We start from the raw sequence: 19,100 nt of genomic DNA, 5'->3' as shown, positions 1-19,100 counted from the left end.
GAGTAAAACTCTAAAAAAATCCCGTAGTTCCACCAGGGCAGGGTTAAGTACATTGATAGTTACAAGTTAAAACTTGCAGGACCTAAGGCCTCACTAAGCCTGTTAGGGGTAATAGTAGTATTGTAGTTTGAAAATCTGGATGTATGTAGATGGAAACACGGCATAGAATAGCTCTACGCGTTTCGTGGCTGATATGCCACTCATCAGGAGCATGCACGTGGTAGTCTGAAATAAAAAATGGTAATGGGGACATAATCAAAAATTAAAATAGTACAGGGGAATGGGGTGAAACCCAGAACAGCCCCAGAGTAAGTACTTACTAGTGGAGATCCGTCAGTTAATGGTGTGATAATGGGGTGCCGAGGCATCGAATACAACTCCCAACCGGGAGCCCTGGCAGCCAGCCCACCAGGGGCGCACACGCTGGCACCGATCCGGGCGAGCATGGAACTGCGGGGCAAAACTGTGTGAGAGTGAAAGAAGATAAAACTAGACTAATAATCACTGAGGTGACTGAAGAGTAAGAAGGAATGGGAGAAGAAAAGAGCACCGGTGTTGGTGAAAAGAATGAAAGTTGTGATGCTGTGAAATAAAACAGGCAGCCAAAAAGGCTGCCAGACAGGCAGTAACAGAAGCATAGATGGATCAATTGAAAGAGAAGACAAGAACTGAAGTACCAGTTGAACAAAAGTTGGAGTGTACCTATAGTAACAAAGAGGCCAGGGAAAGGAGGAATTCCAAGTTGTGTGATTGAGTGTGATGAGAGCCTCGAGTGTCAAGATCGCCCGGAGACACGCCATCATATAAACACCCCCGCAGGACCGCCCACCAACGTCACGCCGTATGGCAAAAACGGGGGAGGGGTGATGCCGGTCAGGATAGCAATGATCCACCAGCCAACACCTGAACACCTCCGCTGCCAGCGAGTTTGAAAAGCCCAGCCGCAAACACGTGACAGCGCAGCGAACGCCGCACGTGCAGCGTGGGATGCGTGACGTCGACGCGCAGTGCGGTACCCCCGCCCCCCCACATGCACATAGGGCGGGGGAACGGCGGAGGTCCGCAGTGCACGTCACGGCCCCCGGATAAGGAGAGAGACACAACACCACGGCAGCCAATCCAACACACCAGAAGCCAGCGCTCCAAACATAGTAAAGGATGGATTAATACACAGGGATAAACAAGTCATTAAAATGGATAAACAATAAGACAAATAACAAAACAGGGGAGGCTCAACATTAGGTCGAATGATGCAAGGGTGGTAATCAAAGTATAATAGTAAAGCTATAACATGTGCTTCCATCCCTGGTTATATTGAAAAAGGAAAAGAGGAGACAATTCCTTTGCTCCCCTCTTCTCAATATTGAACCCTACAGACTAATGCCGTGTTCGGATTTGCTGACGGGAAATGTTCGATGGGAGCTTGTTGTTGTAAATTCCGACCGTGTGTAGGCTCCATCTGACATTTTCCATTGGAATTTCCGACAAACAAAATTTGAGATCTGGATATCAAATTTTCCGACAACAAAATCTGTTGTCGGAAATTTCGACCGTGTGTACACAATTCCGACGCACAAAATTCCACGCATGCTCAGAATCAAACAGAAGAGCCGCACTGGCTATTGAACTTCAATTTTTCTCGGCTCGTCGTACGTGTTGTACATCACCACGTTCGTGATGTTCGGAATTCCCGACATTTGTGTGACCGTGTGTATGCGAGACAAGTTTTGAGCCAACATCCGTCGGAAAACAAAACATGGATTTTGTTGTCGGAATGTTCGATCGTGTGTACGCGACATTAGACTGGAATGCCATTAAAGTTCATGTGTGTGTAAAGGCAGGCGTAGCAATACTTTTGAAAATATAGTGTATATGTTATGGTGTGATAATTGTAGCAATTTTTCCTTGGTTTTAGTAGAATCTCTTCTGCAAATTTATTGTCCATCATTTTTGTCATTAGAGTGGTCACTTGTGTTTTGGGTGCAGGGTATCAGGGGCAGCTCAAGTACAAGGATGGCGACGGATCATACAGTGCATTTGGAAACAGCGGGGATGGAAACACATGGTGAGTTTGATGATATCATGAGACGTATCATACCAGAATGAAAACAATTAATTAAACAATGCATTCCCTCCACTGTAAAATATGTGTTGCAAATCCTTAGTTTAAAGCCAAACTCCAGGGTTTCAATGAGTTAGTGTGACTCCAAATGTGCTCTACCAAACGGTGGAGCAGAATGTTAAAGGGCTAAAGGAAAAAAAAGCCCAGGGCATCTGAAAATAGAAAAATAACGTGTACTGCAATGCTCACCCTCTCTCTGAGTTGGGCATTAAGTCATATTAAATGACTTTCTTGTCCCCCTTTATGTTGTATGTGAGTATAATCCACACTGTTGCAGGAAGGGAGGTGGCATGGAAAAGGATGATTATATACAGTTCTCAGCAGAAATGAGTATACCCCTTTTGAAAAGTAAGATTTTAATCAATATCTCAATGAACACAAGAACAATTTCCAAATTTTGGACGTTTTTTTAGAACATTTGTTTAGCTCATTACATAAAAGTAAGGTTAATAATATAACTTGGATCACAAAATCTTCAGTTTTACTCAAATTAGTTGATCCAAAAATGAATGCACCCCGTAAAAAAAACTACTACATCTAGTATTTTGTATGACCTCCATGATATGTAAGGACAGCACCACGTCTTCTAGACATGGAATGAACAAGTTTGTGACATATTGCAACATTTATCTTTTTCCATTCTTGAACAACGACCTCTTTAAGGCTGGGTTCACACTGTTGCGAATTGGATCCGGGTTTTTCTATGCAAGGGACATCGGTCCAGAAGAGGAAGCTGCAAAGCCGCCTCATCTGTGCCCACCAGTACCGCCTGCCAGTGCCCACGCAGTGCAATGAATCAGTGCCCATAGTGCATAAGTGCCAGCAATCAGTGCCACCTATCAATGCTCACGAGTGCCACCTATCAATGTCCACCAGTGGTGCCAGTCAGTGCCTCATCAGTGCCCCCTAGTAGTGCTGCCTATCAGTGTCACCTATCAGTGTCAATCAATGCTCATCACTGCCAGCTATAAGTGCCCATCACTGCCAGCTATCAGTGCCCATCAGTGCCAGCTATCAGTGCCCATCAGTGCCACCTATTAGGGCCCTTCAGTGCCGCCCATCAGTGCCCACCAATGACACCTATCAGTGCCCACCAGTGCCACCTCATTAGTGCCCATCAGTGCTGCCTTATCAGTGCCCATCAATGCGGCCTCTTAGTGTCCATCAGTGCCGCCTTATCAGTGCCACATCAATGCAGCCTATCGGTGCCCATCAGTGCCGCTTATCAGTGCAGCCTCATCAGCGTACATCAATGAAGGAGAAAAATTACCTGTTTGCTAAATTTATTAACAAAATATAAAACGGTTTTGTATTTTATTTTATTTTTATTTGAATTTTAAAAAAAAATGTTTTAACAAAAAATAAAAATACCACCAAAAGAAAGCTCTATTTGTGGGGGGAAAATGATAGAAATCATTTGGGTACAGTGTTGTAAGACCGCACAATTGTCGTTCAAAGATTGACAGCGCTAAAAGCTGAAAATTGGTCTGAGCAGGAGGGGGTTTAGGTGCCCGTTAAGCAAGTGGTTAATTAACACATATCTAAATATAAGATGCCAGCATCAAAATGAATCTATAAAAATTAACTAGAAAATGTACATTACAAGTGCATAAGTATGTCTTTATAGAAGGTGGTGGTCATGGCAATTAAATGTAACCCCTCCCCATATTGGTGCCCACAGACATGACTCAACATAAAATCTTCCTAAACAGAGACAAATAACGCTTTCTGTGCTGCTGTAGATAGCACTCAGATTGGCTTCCTTCTGTGTAGCGTGATTACATCACAGACAGGACTCCACTTTACATGTTACATCTATGGAGACTTTTTCAGTGGTCCTCTGAAGAAGTCTCCATAGATGTAATGCACAAGGCAGTCCTGGTGGTGACGTCATCATGATACATGGAAGGAAACTGGTCTGGGTGGTATCTGTAGGAGCATTGATAACATTATTTGTCTCTGTTTAGGAAGATTTTATGTGGAGGTGTATTCTCTATATGTATTCGCCGGTCTTGCTTTATGTAAGTGCAATTTGAATATCATTTATTGGTAATACAATTTTTACTGTGTTGTCTCATATTTTTTTTTAACATTAGTTTTATTGTCTTTACAGGCTTACTGCCTTTGTGGTGAAGTCATTTAGCAAAGCCAAAAAATATATATACATTGATGAAATTCTGTTGAGTCATTCCTTCTCTTGGTTGACTAAAAACCGATATTATACTGGCTGCTTCCGTAATGTCGGCAAGCTCTTCCAGTCTGCACTAAAGGTAAACCAACTACTCACCAAATCAAATGTCAATGAATTGTCCTGGTGCTGTGATATCGAGTCTACAGAATAAGGATAGTGGTGAGTGGTTAGACCTTCTGTCAGGTTGGTATTGCCATCTGCATCCCTACTGGGGAGATCCACCAGCAACTATTCGTCCCAGTGACCATTATCTAACCATGGATGGGAGAATTAAAGTAGAAATGGGAAACCCAAAGTTGCAACTGTATAATTTTTGAGTTGTCACAAGGATAAGAGCAAATCTTACAATTTGGCAACCCATTTCTAGAAGGGAGTATTCCCTCATTTGAAGAGATATCCTCATATTTCTTACTCTGTCTCTGGGAATGGAAGCGATGGGAATGGTCACCAGTAGAACAGACAGCCACAGGGAGACCCGGCTGAGACTCCCTGGCCAGTCAGGACCCGCTTCCCTTCCTAATTGGCCAGGAAGAGAATCAGGAATACATTAGCGAAGTTTCATTCACTATTGTCACACAAGTGGGTGGGCTCTGCGCCCTGAATCCACCCCTTTTTTAAACCAATAAGAGCATCAGGCTCTAATCACGTGCTTAAAAAAAAAACAAAAAAACATTGAAATCCATGTGTCCGGCGCCCTGCACAGCACTGTGTCTTGGCCTAGGCCAAAAAGGCCCAAGCCTAGGGCTGGCAAAAAAGCCACCCACCTTCTCCTGAGTTCCAATGGCCACACATATACAGTCTCCCATAAAGCTGCATAAGGTAACTGGCAGGGGCAGTTTCCGCTTGGCCTGATTCGGCTCGGCCGTGCTTGGACAGGGGGGCAGTCTCCAGCTGCGTTCGAGCAGAGGGGCGGTCTCAGCTTTCATCAGATCATGTCCACAGCCTCTGAGCATGTCCCTGGCCTCTGACCACGTCCCCAGCCTCTGACCACATCCCCAGCCTCTGACCATGTCCGCAGCCTCTGACCATGTCCGCAGCCTCTGACCATGTCCGCAGCCTCTGACCATGTCCGTAGCCTCTGACAATGTCCGCAGCCTTTGACCATGTCTGCAGTCTCTAATCATGTCTGCAGTCTCTGACCATCTTCTGTATCATGTCCACAGTCTCTGACCAACTCCCGAGGTGGAGCCTAAAGAGGAAGGGGTGGAGTTTACAGATGAAGGGGGTGGGTTTTAAAAAGGAATTTGTCTTGCCTAGGGCAGCATAAAACCAAAATACACCACCTGCAGGCAGATTAGGGGCTGGGTGCATGGATGGGGGGATGGCGACGCCCCTGTTCCCCTAATATATTGGTTGCCACTGGTTGCTAGACAGGAAATCTGCTTCGTATTAGTAAATAATCCCCCCCCCATCCCCATATCATAATTATTTAAATTATCTTCTGTTCTGATATTCTGTACAGCTGTACATGTTACTTATAAACATAGCAATAATACTTTTCACTTGTGTCCCTCTTTGCTATGTGTGCTTTGAGCCAGTAATATATGTGTTGCAGGGAGGAGTGGAAGATGATGTTTCTTTGTCTGCATATGTGACCATAGCACTGCTGGAGGCGGATTTACCAAAAGATGTAAGTGCCATTAACTCTAAGTGCAGAAATAGTCATCAGAATCAATTATTTAAGTTGGGTCATAATAGAGTAAGTCCACCAGCACTGTGACAAAACATTGGGAATTGTGCATATATATATATATATGTGGCGAGTATTTTTTTTTATTGTAACCATGCATATACTATAACATGACCATGTTCTCTCCAACAAATACATGCAATTTAGCAGGTTTGTACTGACATGATTTATTTTTTTCAGAGCCCAGTGATCAGGGATTCAGTGAATTGTCTGCAACGACTGGCAATGAGTGTGACTAATATGTACACCCAGGCATTGCTGGCCTATGCATTCACTTTATATGGCGACATGTACAACCGCCAAATCATGCTGAACAGGCTGGAGCAAAGAGCTGTGAGAAGAGGTGAGACCCGTGACAATGGGACCTTAGAAAGTACAGTGGAACCTTGGTTAACGAGTAACGCGGTTAAAGAGGAGCTGCACCTTTAAAAACAATATTAAAAGCCAGCAGTTACAAATATTGCAGCTGCTGACTTTTAATAAATTAAAATAATAAATTGACACTTACCTGTCCCAGGGTCCAGCGATGTCTGCTGCAGATGACGAGCGATCGCTCGTCTCTCTGCTGCCCCCCACCGCCATCCTCTGTCAGGGAATCGGGAAGTGAAGCATTGCGGCTTCACTGCCCGGTTCCCTACTGCGCATGCGCGAGTCGCGCTGCGCCTCTCTACTGGTCCCCGCTGTGTCCTGGTAACTGTGTGTTTCCCAGAACACAACAGGGGGCGGGGCATCTGTGGCGGGGCATCTGTGGCGGGGCATCTGCGGCGGGGCATCTGCGGCGGGGCATCTGCGGCGCGGCAAGCTTGTCCCGGAAGTGGGTGCAAATACCTGGATTATCCAGGTATCTGCACCCCCTCCCCCCGAAAGGAGCCGATTGTGGCCCCGGAGGGGGGGAGGGATCAGATGAGCGGAACTTCCACTTCAGGGTGGAGGTCCGCTTTAACAAGCATTTTTTTGTATATTCAATATTTTTATTAAAGGTTTTAAAAACTGAAATGTACAATAAATCACATTTACAACATGAGATATGGTAATATTCCATAGATGTCCTTATTGTGGTTTTACAATATGCATCCAGACGTTTTCACAGTTGTATGCAGTCCATTGAACAGAACATAAGCGATGGGGGTTGGCCCCTCCTCCAGGTACCCCAAATGGGAACACGCTGTATCCAGAGGTATAGGGACTCCCATCTTTGCTAGGCAAATAACATCAGTTAACAAGCATTTTGAAAGACCAGCAACTTTTTTTTATTTTTTATTCTGACTCGGTTTGTGAGTGTTGTCTCGCAAAACTAGCAGAATTCAAGCTAATGGGGTGTGCAGGACCGCATTTGGCCAGAGGTGCGGAGTGACACTTGGAACAGTTCGGAGGCATTCAGAGCCTTTCAGAAATGCTTGGAAAAACTCGGAAATACTCAGTTCCCGAGTGTTTCAGAGCCTTTCCGAGGCTCTCCGGCGCACCTCTCACCTCTGGCTAGATAGTTACATAGTTAGTTAGGTTGAAAAAAGACACAAGTCCATCAAGTTCAACCACAAAAAAAAAAATATATATATATATATATATATCATACAATCCCATATACCCAATTCTATACCCACAGTTGATCCAGAGGAAGGCGAAAAACCCTAGAAGAGCATGATCCGTACTGTAAAGTGAATAACTCAACACCAAATTCACTATATGGACCCCTTATATATTTGTACATGTTGATCATATCCCCCCTTAATCTCCTCTTATCAAGAGAGAATAAATTCAGTTCCTCTAATCTTTCCTCATAGCTGAGCTCCTCCATGCCTCTTATCAGTTTGGTTGCCCTTCTCTGCACTTTCTCCAGTTCCCCGATATCCTTTTTGAGAACTGGTGCCCAAAACTGAACTGCATATTCCAGATGAGGTCTTACTAATGATTTGAACAGGGGCAAAATTATCTCTCTCTCTGGAGTCCATACCTCTCTTAATACAGGAAAGGACTTTGCTCGCTTTGAAAACCGCAGCTTGGCATTGCATGCTATTATTGAGCTAATGATCTACCAAAACCCCCAGATCCTGCTCCACTATGGATCCCCCCAGTTGTACTCCCCCTAGCATGTATGATGCATGCATATTCTTAGCCCCCAAGTGCATAACTTTACATTTCTCAACATTAAACCTCATCTGCCACATAGTCGCCCAATTCGACAGTATTGAGGTATTGCATGCAATAGAAGTCAATGCGGAACAAATTATCTGCGTTTCCATTGACTTCTATGAGGAAACTCGCTTTGATATGCGAGTGCTTTTGGATTACAAGCATTCTCCTGGAACGAATTATGCTCGTAATCCAAGGTTCCGCTGTCTAGGTAAAAATGGTCTATCATAAGAACGATAGCGCTGTGTCACAAAGGACTATGTGGATCACAAGCCCAACCGAACAAAATTACAAACACTGTGGAAACTATATGTATTTCAGCTGTGTATGGATCTCCACTTTAATTTATGTGCATAAAAGGTATTAGTGACTTTTTGTGAATCAAAGAAAAATATTTTTTAGAATATTTAATTTTTAATGTATTCAGTAGTTTACTTGTGTGGTGTCTATCAAAGTGAAATTCAGGAAATATCGCTATTAGCGATACCACCTGGCAAATTACTAGTTTCAGCACCATGGACAGGGGATATATTTTTATACTTTACACCAGGGGAAGGCAACCCGGGGGCCCTCCAGCTGTTGTGGAACTACATTTGCCATGAGGCATTGCAAGGCTGGCAGTTACAATTACTCCCAGAGGCATGATGGGACTTGTAGTTCTGCAACAGCTGGAAGGCCCCAGGCTGCCTCTCCCTGCTTTACACACTAGAAAGCAAACACACCCAAGGACTGGTTGTGCAAGCAGGAAAACGCCAACAGAAGAATTGTTATAGTCCAGATTCAGTTCTATGCAGACCCTTATATCATAAAAATCCAACTGGTTTTGGGGGTTTCTAAGGGTCTGCATCTGGGCTTGGGATATTTTAACAAAACTAGACTGATAAAATTGGAAGGATCCTAAGGATTAAAATGGTTTCTCCAGATGCAGATTTGGCAGCTTAAGTGGTCATACAATTTTTTAGGATCACTCCAATTATTACCAGTCTAGTACACATTTTGTCCAACAGTACCAAGCCCCGATGATGGAGGATCCTTTGAACCCCCAAAATACTTTGGCTTTTTATGAATATAAACATCTTCATAAAATTAAATCCGGACAATATACATCCTACTTTTGCTACTTTCCTTCTTGCACATGCAGTTTCCTCTCAAGGAAAGGGCTGACCTTCAGTTGTCACTCCCAAGGAGATTCATTCCTCTATATTTCTTAAAGTGTTTGCTAACCTAAAAAATAAAAAAATGGATCTGGTTCTTTTAGACCCCTTTCCCACTGGTATCGTGGCCATGTTAGCAGACCAAGAGCAGCATTAGCTGATGCCAGCTCCTGTCCCATTCAGAGTGATACCAACTGCACTCCACCTCTTATCCTGGCTTATCCTGGCTAGCGGTCTCCACAGTGGCGCCAGCCGCAGGAAAGAAGAGATCTTCAAGACAGTGTGAAGCAATACACTGGCATAATAGTGACCCTGCCTGTTGCTTCACACTGAACCACGAGCCACCCCCCAACTTTACATGTGAAAAAAAGATTCCCTCAACATGATGCTGCCACCACCATGTTTCACAGTGGGGATGGTATGTTCAGGGTGATGTGCAGTGTTAGTTTTCCACTGCACATAGCATTTTGCTTTTAGGCCAAAAAGTTAAATTTTGGTCTCATCTGACCAGATCACCTTCTTCCACGGGTTTGCTATGTCCCCCACATGGCTCCTCGCAAACTGCAAACGGGATTTCTTATGGCTTTCTTTCAACAATGTCTTTCTTCTCGTCACTCTTCCATAAAGACCAGATTTGTGGAGAGCACCACTAATAGTTGTCCTGTGGACAGATTCTCCCACCTGAGCTGTGGATCTCTGCAGCTCCTCCAGAGTTACCAATCTGCCTCTTGGCTCCTTCTCTGATTGATGCTCTCCTTGCCCGGCCTGTCAGGTTAGATGGACGGCCATGTCTTGGTAGGTTTGCAGTTGTGCCATACTCTTTCCATTTTCGGATGATGGATTGAATCATCCATCATCCATAGGATGTTCAAAGCTTGGGATAATTTTAATATCCTAACCCTGTGTTAAACTTCTCCACAACTGTATCCTTGACCTGTCTGGTGTGTTCCTTGGCCTTTATGGTGCTGTTTGTTCACTAAGGTTCTCTAACAAACCTCTGAGGGGTTCACAGAACAGCTGTATTTATACTGAGATTAAATTACACACGGGGGGACTCTATTTACTAATTAGGTGACTTCTGAGGGCAATTGGTTGCACTAGATTTTAGTTAGGAGTATCAGAGTAAAGGGGGCTGAATACAAATGCCCCCCCCCCCCACACTTTTCACATATTTATTTGTAAAAAATGTTGAAACCCATGTATCATTTTCCTTCCACTTCACAATTATGAGCCACAATGTGTTGGTCTATCACATAAAATCCCAATAAAATACATTTATGTTTTTGGTTGTAAAATTACAAAATATGGCAAATTTCAAAGGGTATAAATACTTTTCCAAGGCACTGTGTGTATATATATATATATATATATATATATACATATATATATATATATATATATATATATACATATATATATATATATATATATATATATATACATATATACATATATATATATATATATATATATATATATATATATATATATATATATATATATATATATATATACACGCACGCTTACTATACATACACTTTTCCAGGCATATTGAAATATACGTCTTAAACATAAATAATTGTTTACTTATTATTTGCAATCTCTACTTTTCATGAAATAAGGTAATTTTTTACTTTTGCCAATTTTTTACTTTTCTTGTGTCATCTCTGCACTCCTCATCCAGAGGGGGAACTGTACTGGCAACCAAGGCCCACATCTCCCTCTGATCCGTTCTGGCACCGGGCTTCTTCTACGGAGGTGGAATTGACATCCTACGTGCTCCTGGCTTTGCTCTCAGCACCCTCAGTAGACTTTCTGGGCGCTTCTCAAATTGTCAGATGGCTGAGCAAACAACAGAATGCATTTGGAGGATTTTCATCCACCCAGGTAATAAGGTAGAAATATGTAGAAAGGTTTTTCAGAACAATGAAACTGGAACTGTTCAGGAGTAAAAGTCTTCAGATTATACAATTCATAATTTTTTTTTTTTTGGGGGGGGGGGGGGGGACAGGCAAGATGTATGCAAGGTCTGAGCCCTTAGCTGATATCAGTTGTGCAGAGATGAACAATGGTTAAGGGCATTTAATAGATATCTATGGGAAAAAATGCCTTAACAATCCATTTTTGCAAAGTTGATCGCAGATAAGGCCTTAGATTTCAGACAGCACTTGTGTTTGCCAAGCAAGTTAATGAGGCTACATACCACTGAGAAGCATACCCCCAGCTGGTTTTACATTGTGGAATTTCATTAACACTAACCACGAATCTACTTGCTTGCTTCAATTTCACTATTCTGGCCATAGGCAACTTCAACAGCGCAGGTGTCCTATCACATAATGTCCCCCATTGGATAGTGTCCGCTGTGTACTGCGCATGCGCAGAACACAGGACAACCACATTCCGAAAATAGCCGAAGATGAACGGCGCCTGCGCCTTGAGTCCAGGTTCTAGCCCCACCATCCAAGTGGACATACAGTTAGAATGAAAAGAGCCGAGCGCAGCGAGGCAGTGCCCGAAGCGTGGCGAGCGAAGCCTGTGTCCACTTGGATGGTGGGGCTTGCACCTCGACTCACAGCACAGACGCCGTTCATCTTTGGAGATTTTCCAAATCTCCTTCTGATCCATACTGCGCAGGCACTGTGCCTGCGCAGTACGGGGCAGACACTTCTTGATGGCCGGACGCTATATGTCAGAACACAGGCATCTCTAAGTGCCTGTCAACACACTTAGGGTCGGTTCACACCAGGTGCAGTCCATTGCATTTTTTTTTCTACATCAAAAATGCATGGACAGTAGGTTATGGGTTCCAGTGGCAAAGTCCATACCAGTGCAGTGCGTTACAGTGCGTTCTAGTGCAGTTCTAGTTGGTGGAAAGTCCGACAACAAATGTCCAATGGAGCCTATACACGGTCGGACTTACTGCCAACAAGCTCACATCCAACATGTCCCGTTGGCAAATCTGATCGTGTGTACGCGGCATAACTCAGCTAGGACTCAGTGAATTGCCTTTTGAGGGGCAAGGGCCTTGGGCCCCTATGATGTAGATATAGTTCCGATGCTAACTGTCCTCAACATGGCTAATGATCCCAGTAAACCCTCTTCAGGCCCTGCCAGCCCTCTTGGCTGCAGCTACCTCTTTCCACTGCCCTTCCCACAGTCCACTCTTCTGTCTCGTACACCTAATCGCACATTCCAACAAAAAAATCCATTGATTTTTTCCAAAGGATGTTGGCTCAAACTTGTCTTGCATACACACGGTCACACAAATCTTGTCAAAAATTCCGAACGTCAAGAACGCAGTGATGTACAACACGTACGACGAGCTGAGAAAATTGAAGTTTAATAGCCAGTGCGGCTCTTCTGCTTGATTCGGAGCATGCGTGGAATTTTGGGCGTCGGAATTGTCTACACACTATCAGAATTTCCTACAATGGATTTTGTTGTCGGAAAATTTGAGCCCCAGATGTCAAATTTTGACGAAAATTCAGACGGAAAATGTCCAATGGAGCTACACACGGTCTGAATTTCCGGCAATAAGCTCCCATCGAACATTTCCTGTTGGAAAATCCGACCACGTGTACGCGGCATTCTGGCTCTGCACCCATCTCAAACTTCAAACTCCCAGTTTTCTCAGGTGTGCCTCCCCAGTCGTCCTGGCTGTGTTTCACTCACCAGCCCTCCTGGCTGCGACCAGTTGTCCTCCCTGTAGTCTCTTAGCAGTGTTCTCCCTTGCTGTCCTTTCCTTGCTCTCTCATGTGCCTCTGCTCCAGGATCTCTTCTCCTCCTGGCTGCACCTGAGCTTAGGCCCAAGGTCACCCTCCAGACTGGGGAGCTCCCTGTGGGCTCCGACAGCCTCCACACTCTCTCATTCCAGCTTTTCCACCCAACAACTCCTCTCCAGCTGGGCTGACACTGGGTAATTAAGGAGGCCTGCCCCCTGCCAATCCAAGTTGGGGATTGGTCAAGGCTCCTCAGAATACACCGGGCAGCTCCAACTCTCCTCCCCTCCTTTCTTTATAGCACCTTCTAGAAAGAAGAGGGAGGTGACAGTGATGCTACCTGTGAGTCACCCAGCCCTGCCCTGAGCCATTCCCAGCCCAGAATGAAAACAAGCCAGCAGCTAGGCCTGCCCAAATGTTCCTACTCTATAGAAAAATCTAACCTCTACCGCCTACCTAACTAGATAATGCTAAATAAGTGTTTTTGCAATGGCTGTTATAACTGCTTCTAAAAATGTTTTTCCTTTTGGGTAGATCGCTCCTTTTTTTAAGAAATTTGCCAACTTCTCTGATCTTCTCTCCCGAGGACACAGTTGTGGCTCTCCAGGCTCTTTCCAAGTATGCAGAGGCGGTGTATACTGGTAGAAGAGATGTGACAGTGACGATCACTTCCAAGACAAGATTTCTGGAGAAGTTCCATGTGAATAACAATAACCGACTCCTCCTTCAGAGGGCGACAGTACCTGGCATTCCCGGAAACTACACTGTGACAACTACAGGGAGTGGCTGTATCTATCTACAGGTGAGATATGACAAGCAAACACGATTATACCAACACTTTGTAGGAGCTGGAATTTTGTGGGTGATAAGAGATATGAGCAATGTGTAGGCAAAAGTAGCACTAAAGACAAAACTTTTCCATTTAATTTTGGACAACCTCTGTACTTTTGGCCGCAATTCTTGGATGAAGATTACTTCTGACCAGAAAGTAGATGGGTGTACCTGGGTCCCACTGGTTTCCACCAGTTCTGTGCTGCTCCAAAGACAAAGGGAAGTAAGCATGATGTGTCTGCTGCATTAAGTTTCCTTGGCCGACCACGTATGCCGTGTACACACGACTGGACTTTTCGACAGCAAAGTTCAGACGGAACAAATCCGTCGGGCAATTCGATTGTGTGTGGGCTTCATCGGACCTTTTCTGTCAAAAAATCTGACGGGCTTTAGAAATAGAAAATTTTTCAAATCTTTCCGCCGGAACCAATTCCTATCAAGAAAACCGCTCGTCTGTATGCGGGTCCAAACGGACCAACAACGATGCAAGGGCGCCTATTGGCTACTGAACTTCCTTTTTCTAGTCCCGTCGTACGTCATCACATTAAACGATCGGACTTTGGTGTGATCGTATGTAAGCAAGTCAGTTTCAGCGGGAACTCCGTCAGAACTCTGTCAAAAAGTCAGACGAAAAGTTAGTCAAAGTTTATTCCGACAGAAAGTCTGGTCGTGTGTACGCAGCATAAGTTCCTCATCATTGCCCGTTTCTTTGTGCTTCTTCGAAAGAAAGAAAAACCCCAGTCTACTTTGAAATCTGTGCCTGGGGGAGATCTTGCTGATGCAGTATAAATACCATCCGTCTTGTTACTGCTGCCATGGTGTATGACCTGTGACATGAAACTGTCTTCGACAACCTCATCTTAGTAGCAGAGTTTGGCCTTTCTTCACTCAGCTTTAAAGTGGTTCTAAAGGCTGCATGAAGGTAAAAAACAATGGTGGCTGGTGCTCCAGTTTTTTGGGGGGGGGGCGGCAAACAAACCCCCTAACCGGCAGCCCTGCTAGTCAACCCAGTTCACTAGCCCCCACACTTACCCTATTCAGGTCCCAGGTGGCTTCCCTGACTTCTCTTCCCGGCCCATCCGGGTGCTTATCCTGCCAGTCAATCCAGTCTCAGGACTCGCTTCCTGTCCTGATTGGCCAGGAGGAGAATCAGGAAGACAATAGCAAATGTTGATTCACTATTGTCACAAGTGGGTGGGCTCAGGGCAAAATGCTCTGCGCCCAGAGTCCACCCTTTTTGAAGCCAATTAAAACCTCAGGCTCTAATAATGTGCTTTTAAAAAAAAAAAAACCCTGTAGGACTCTATGTGTCCGGTGCCCTGCATGGAGATTAGGGGCCAGGCGCATAGACATTAGGGGGGTGATGCCCCATATGGACGGGTCGCCGCTGGTAAAATATCTTCTCTGTGCAGCAGCCACCACCCCCCCATTACTTACCTGAGTCCAATCACGATCCAGAGATGTGCAAAAGAGTCTTGGCTCTCTGGAGACTCTACCTCTTCATTGGCTGAGACAGCAGCAGGAGCTATTGGCACAGCCAGTGAGCCAATGAGGAGAGAGAGGGGGCGGGGCGGGCCGAGCCAAGGCTTGGTGAGTGAATGGACACGCATAGCAGAAGCTCGGGAGCAAGCCTGCTTGGGTGCCCCTATTGCATGCTTATTACTCTGGGGCACTCGGCAGGAAGGAGGGGCCAGGAGCGTGGGCGGAGGACCCAAGAAAAGGAGGATCGGGCTGCTCTGTGCAAAGCCAGTGCACAGAGCAGGTAAGTATAACATGTTTGTTATTTTTTTTTTAAATGCCTTTAATATCACTTTAAGCCTCCTTCTGTTTTTGTTAATAGTGTAACTGAGTTTTAACCTACATATGAAATTGATGATCATTAGCACCTGCTTGGTATCATTGGTTAATCATAAACCTGACTCGTATCCTACAAATTCCCTGACTTTTTGCAAGTGTACAATGCGTAGAAATGTAAGACTTGATACCGGATTGATGCCAAAGGGTAGTCACACCTAATATTGATTTAATTAAAATTTTTCTTCTGTTCATTCCCCTTGCATTTTGTAAAATTAACAAAAGAAAGCATTCTTATTTGACAGCACTTCTTCAACACCCGCATAACATTTCACAGTACTGTATGTCACAGGTAGAATTTTTTTTCATCCGCCAAAAGACTCACCAGATAGAAGGTCATGACAACAAATGCCTTGTAAAGCTGAATTCTAGGCACATATAAAATAAAATAAAAATATGTTAGGCTTTGTAATCATTGATACATCATACATTATATGGAAGTAGTGTAAAAATCAGATTTTACCATGATATCAGCCTTTTGTAGTTTCTGGAGTGTTTCTGGTCGAAGCAATACAAGGAGTTCCTGTGTATCAACTCATGTGCTGAAATTAAACATGTTGGTAGACATGTGCGATTCTTTCGTACGAATCTCAAATTCGTACGAATTTCCAAAAATTCGTACGTTCGGGAGGATCCGAAATACGAATTGCCGTGCGTCCAAATTCTGTACGGAATACGAACTTTTGTTTACGAATTAGTCACCTGACAAGTCGCACTCCATTCTGTACTATGGAACCGTTCTAATAGGAGCGACTCAAGTCGCTCCGACTGAACTTTTGTTTACGAATTCCGGATTTCGGACAACGACGGATTTCGGACAACGACTCAGTGCCCGTTCACACTACCGCGACTTGTCAGATAGAGTGATCTGACACCAGCACCGTGACATAACACATGTATGAGGTGCCCCAGGAGGATGTAAGTTTTTACGAAACATGTCGGGCTGTTTGTGCTGATACCACCACGCTTAGAATATTCCCTAGCACGGGTGTATATTTGTTCTTAATTTTAACCGTTTTTTTATGCATACTTTTTATTTGTTAGAATCGGACCTATTCAGTCATACATTTGGTCTGCTGTGTATTTATATTTTTTTATTAATAAAATTGTCGACTGCTTAAGCACTGAAAAACCTTGACATCCGACGATGTCTTCAGGCAACTTACATTGACTTCTATCACAGAAGTCTTCTGCAAGTCATAATAAGCATAATGAGCAATGTTTTTGCCTTTAAACTCATCGTAAAGAACAAACGAACGACAATTCGTATTTCGTATGAAACAGAACGGAATTTCGAACACGAAATACGAAGTACGAATTAATTTTATTACGAATCGAAACGGAACGAATTTATTGATGGCGCCCATGTCTACATGTTGATAGGAAGAGAAAGCAGAGTGATAGAGAGATGACTAGACATGTGCACTTCATTTGTTCCGAATTCGTTTTTTTTTTAAGAATTTTGACAAATTTGACATAAGTTTGAAAATATCCGGAATTTACGAAAACCCGCGTGACAAATTTTTACGAATGTTTGTAAATTCAAATATTCGAAAATTCCGGAATTTAAGAAATTCTAAAATCAGGAAATTCAAAAATTCAGAATTCGAAAATCCGAAAATGCAGTAAAACCTTGGTTTGAGAGTAACTCGATTTGAGAGCGTTTTGCAAGACAAGCTAATTTTTTTTAATTAATTTTGACTTGATATACAAGTAGCGTCATGTCACAACTGAGTAAAAAGAGAAGAGAGGCGCCTCTAAGTGTAGCAATATGATTACATTTAATGAAGGTACAACATTTAGCAACATATTGCTACACTTGGGGTGCTCTCTTCTCTTTTATACTCTGGAGCTCCTTCTGGATTTTGCTTCTAATGCCCTTGTGGAGGCTTCCATTTGCGGATGGATATTTCATGGTTACACAACCTATCACATTGCTATAATTTTTTTTGTTTTTGTTTATTTGTTTTTTGCTTTTCTCTTGTTACATTACGGGGGGGGGGGGGGGGTGAGGATGGGTGGCGGCGGGGGAGCAAACTTCTGGAGTCGAAACATGCTGGAAGAGGAGAATTGATATTCTTAACTCTTTCTCTTTTATGTGGATATGTCATGTAAATGGTAATTGTAGTAAGAGAAAAAAAGTTTAATAAAGACTGAATTATTAAAAATAAAATATGGACTATAAACTGAAGGATTTATGAATAAGTGGCTGTGGAACGAATTATATGATTTTCCATTATTTCTTATGGGGAAATTCACTTTGATATACGAGTGCTTTGGATTACAAGCATGTTTCTAGAATGTATTATGCTCACAATCCAAGGTTTTACTGTAAACCAAAATTCAAAAAAAGAACGAAAATCCTTTCGAATTTCCAGATTTTTGAATTTTCAAATTTTCTGATTTTTGAATTTTCAAATTTCTTGATTTTAGAATTTTCAAATTTCCTGAATTTTCAAACCTCGGAATTTATGTATTTTCAAAATTACGGATTTGGGATTTTCACATTTTCTAATTTGCAAAATTTCCAATTTCTGTTTTTTCGGATTTTCGATTTTACTAATTTTCAGATTCTCAGATTTTTGAATTTACTAATTTACGATTTTCGAATTTTCGAATTTAAGAATGACCCGAAAAAACAAACAAAAAAAAACAAAACAAATTAAACAAAAAACGAAAACTAACATTTTTCGGCAGTGCACATGTCTAGAGATGAGCTCATCACTGTGCCGTTCCTCCTTTTACTGTCTCTGGGGCGGATCCACAATGAACTGGGCTCAGAGGAAGAGGGGGGTGAATGATGCGGGTCATATACCGTGGTTGATATTTTAGAGTTTATTTATTGCAAGGTCCACATTAACTGACTTGATGAATTTGCTTTTTCACCAGACAGTTCTGAGATACAATATCCCTGCAAAGAGGAGCCAGGCTGCCTTCATGATCACACTGGATGTAAAGTCAACCCAATGCACCAGAGACCTGCCAACACAACTTGAGATGAGCATAGCTGTAGTGTGAGCAATTGTTCAAGATTTTGATTGTATTGCATGGGCCAATGGTATCAGGTTGTATGGATGTATAATCATACACAGTCAGTTAAGTGTAGCACACTTCTAGTAAGGCTGCTAGGTTCATTTCATTTTGGCTTCTACTGTAATCAGAGGAGCAGTGATTGTTTGGTTTGATTTGGACTGTTCATTTTGATTACTCCTCCTTGCCTCTAGAGGAAGTTTCTAGAGCAGTGATGGCAAACCTTGGCACCCCTGATGTTTTGGAACTACATTTCCCATGATGCTCAAGGACTCTGCAGTGTGGTTGAGCATCATGGGAAATGTAGTTCCAAAACATCTGGAGTGCCAAGGTTCGCCATCACTGTTCTAGAGCATAAGGTAGAAGGATTCAAATGTAT

General features: G+C 43.2%; 1 protein-coding gene across 1 annotated transcript in view; it reads left to right on the top strand.

Moving 5' to 3' along the window:
• LOC143930913 (alpha-2-macroglobulin-like protein 1) overlaps nt 1-19,100 on the top strand; it is a 147,528-nt gene that overhangs the window by 104,999 nt on the left and 23,429 nt on the right. The window contains exons 25-31 of the mRNA XM_077455599.1: nt 1,987-2,065; nt 4,236-4,392; nt 5,869-5,943; nt 6,184-6,346; nt 10,972-11,174; nt 13,593-13,808; nt 18,581-18,705. Of these exons, the coding sequence (XP_077311725.1) occupies nt 1,987-2,065; nt 4,236-4,392; nt 5,869-5,943; nt 6,184-6,346; nt 10,972-11,174; nt 13,593-13,808; nt 18,581-18,705 (1,018 nt within the window). The remainder of the gene's footprint in view (nt 1-1,986; nt 2,066-4,235; nt 4,393-5,868; nt 5,944-6,183; nt 6,347-10,971; nt 11,175-13,592; nt 13,809-18,580; nt 18,706-19,100) is intronic.

The sequence above is a fragment of the Lithobates pipiens genome, unplaced genomic scaffold (genome assembly GCF_037356315.1).
Source record: "Lithobates pipiens isolate NorthernLeopardFrog02 unplaced genomic scaffold, aLitPip1_a1.2 Scaffold_25, whole genome shotgun sequence".
In the NCBI taxonomy this organism is placed as follows: Eukaryota; Metazoa; Chordata; class Amphibia; order Anura; family Ranidae; genus Lithobates; species Lithobates pipiens.
The sequence above is the reverse complement of the archived record's forward strand: the minus strand, read 5'-3'. Positions and strand labels throughout refer to the sequence as shown.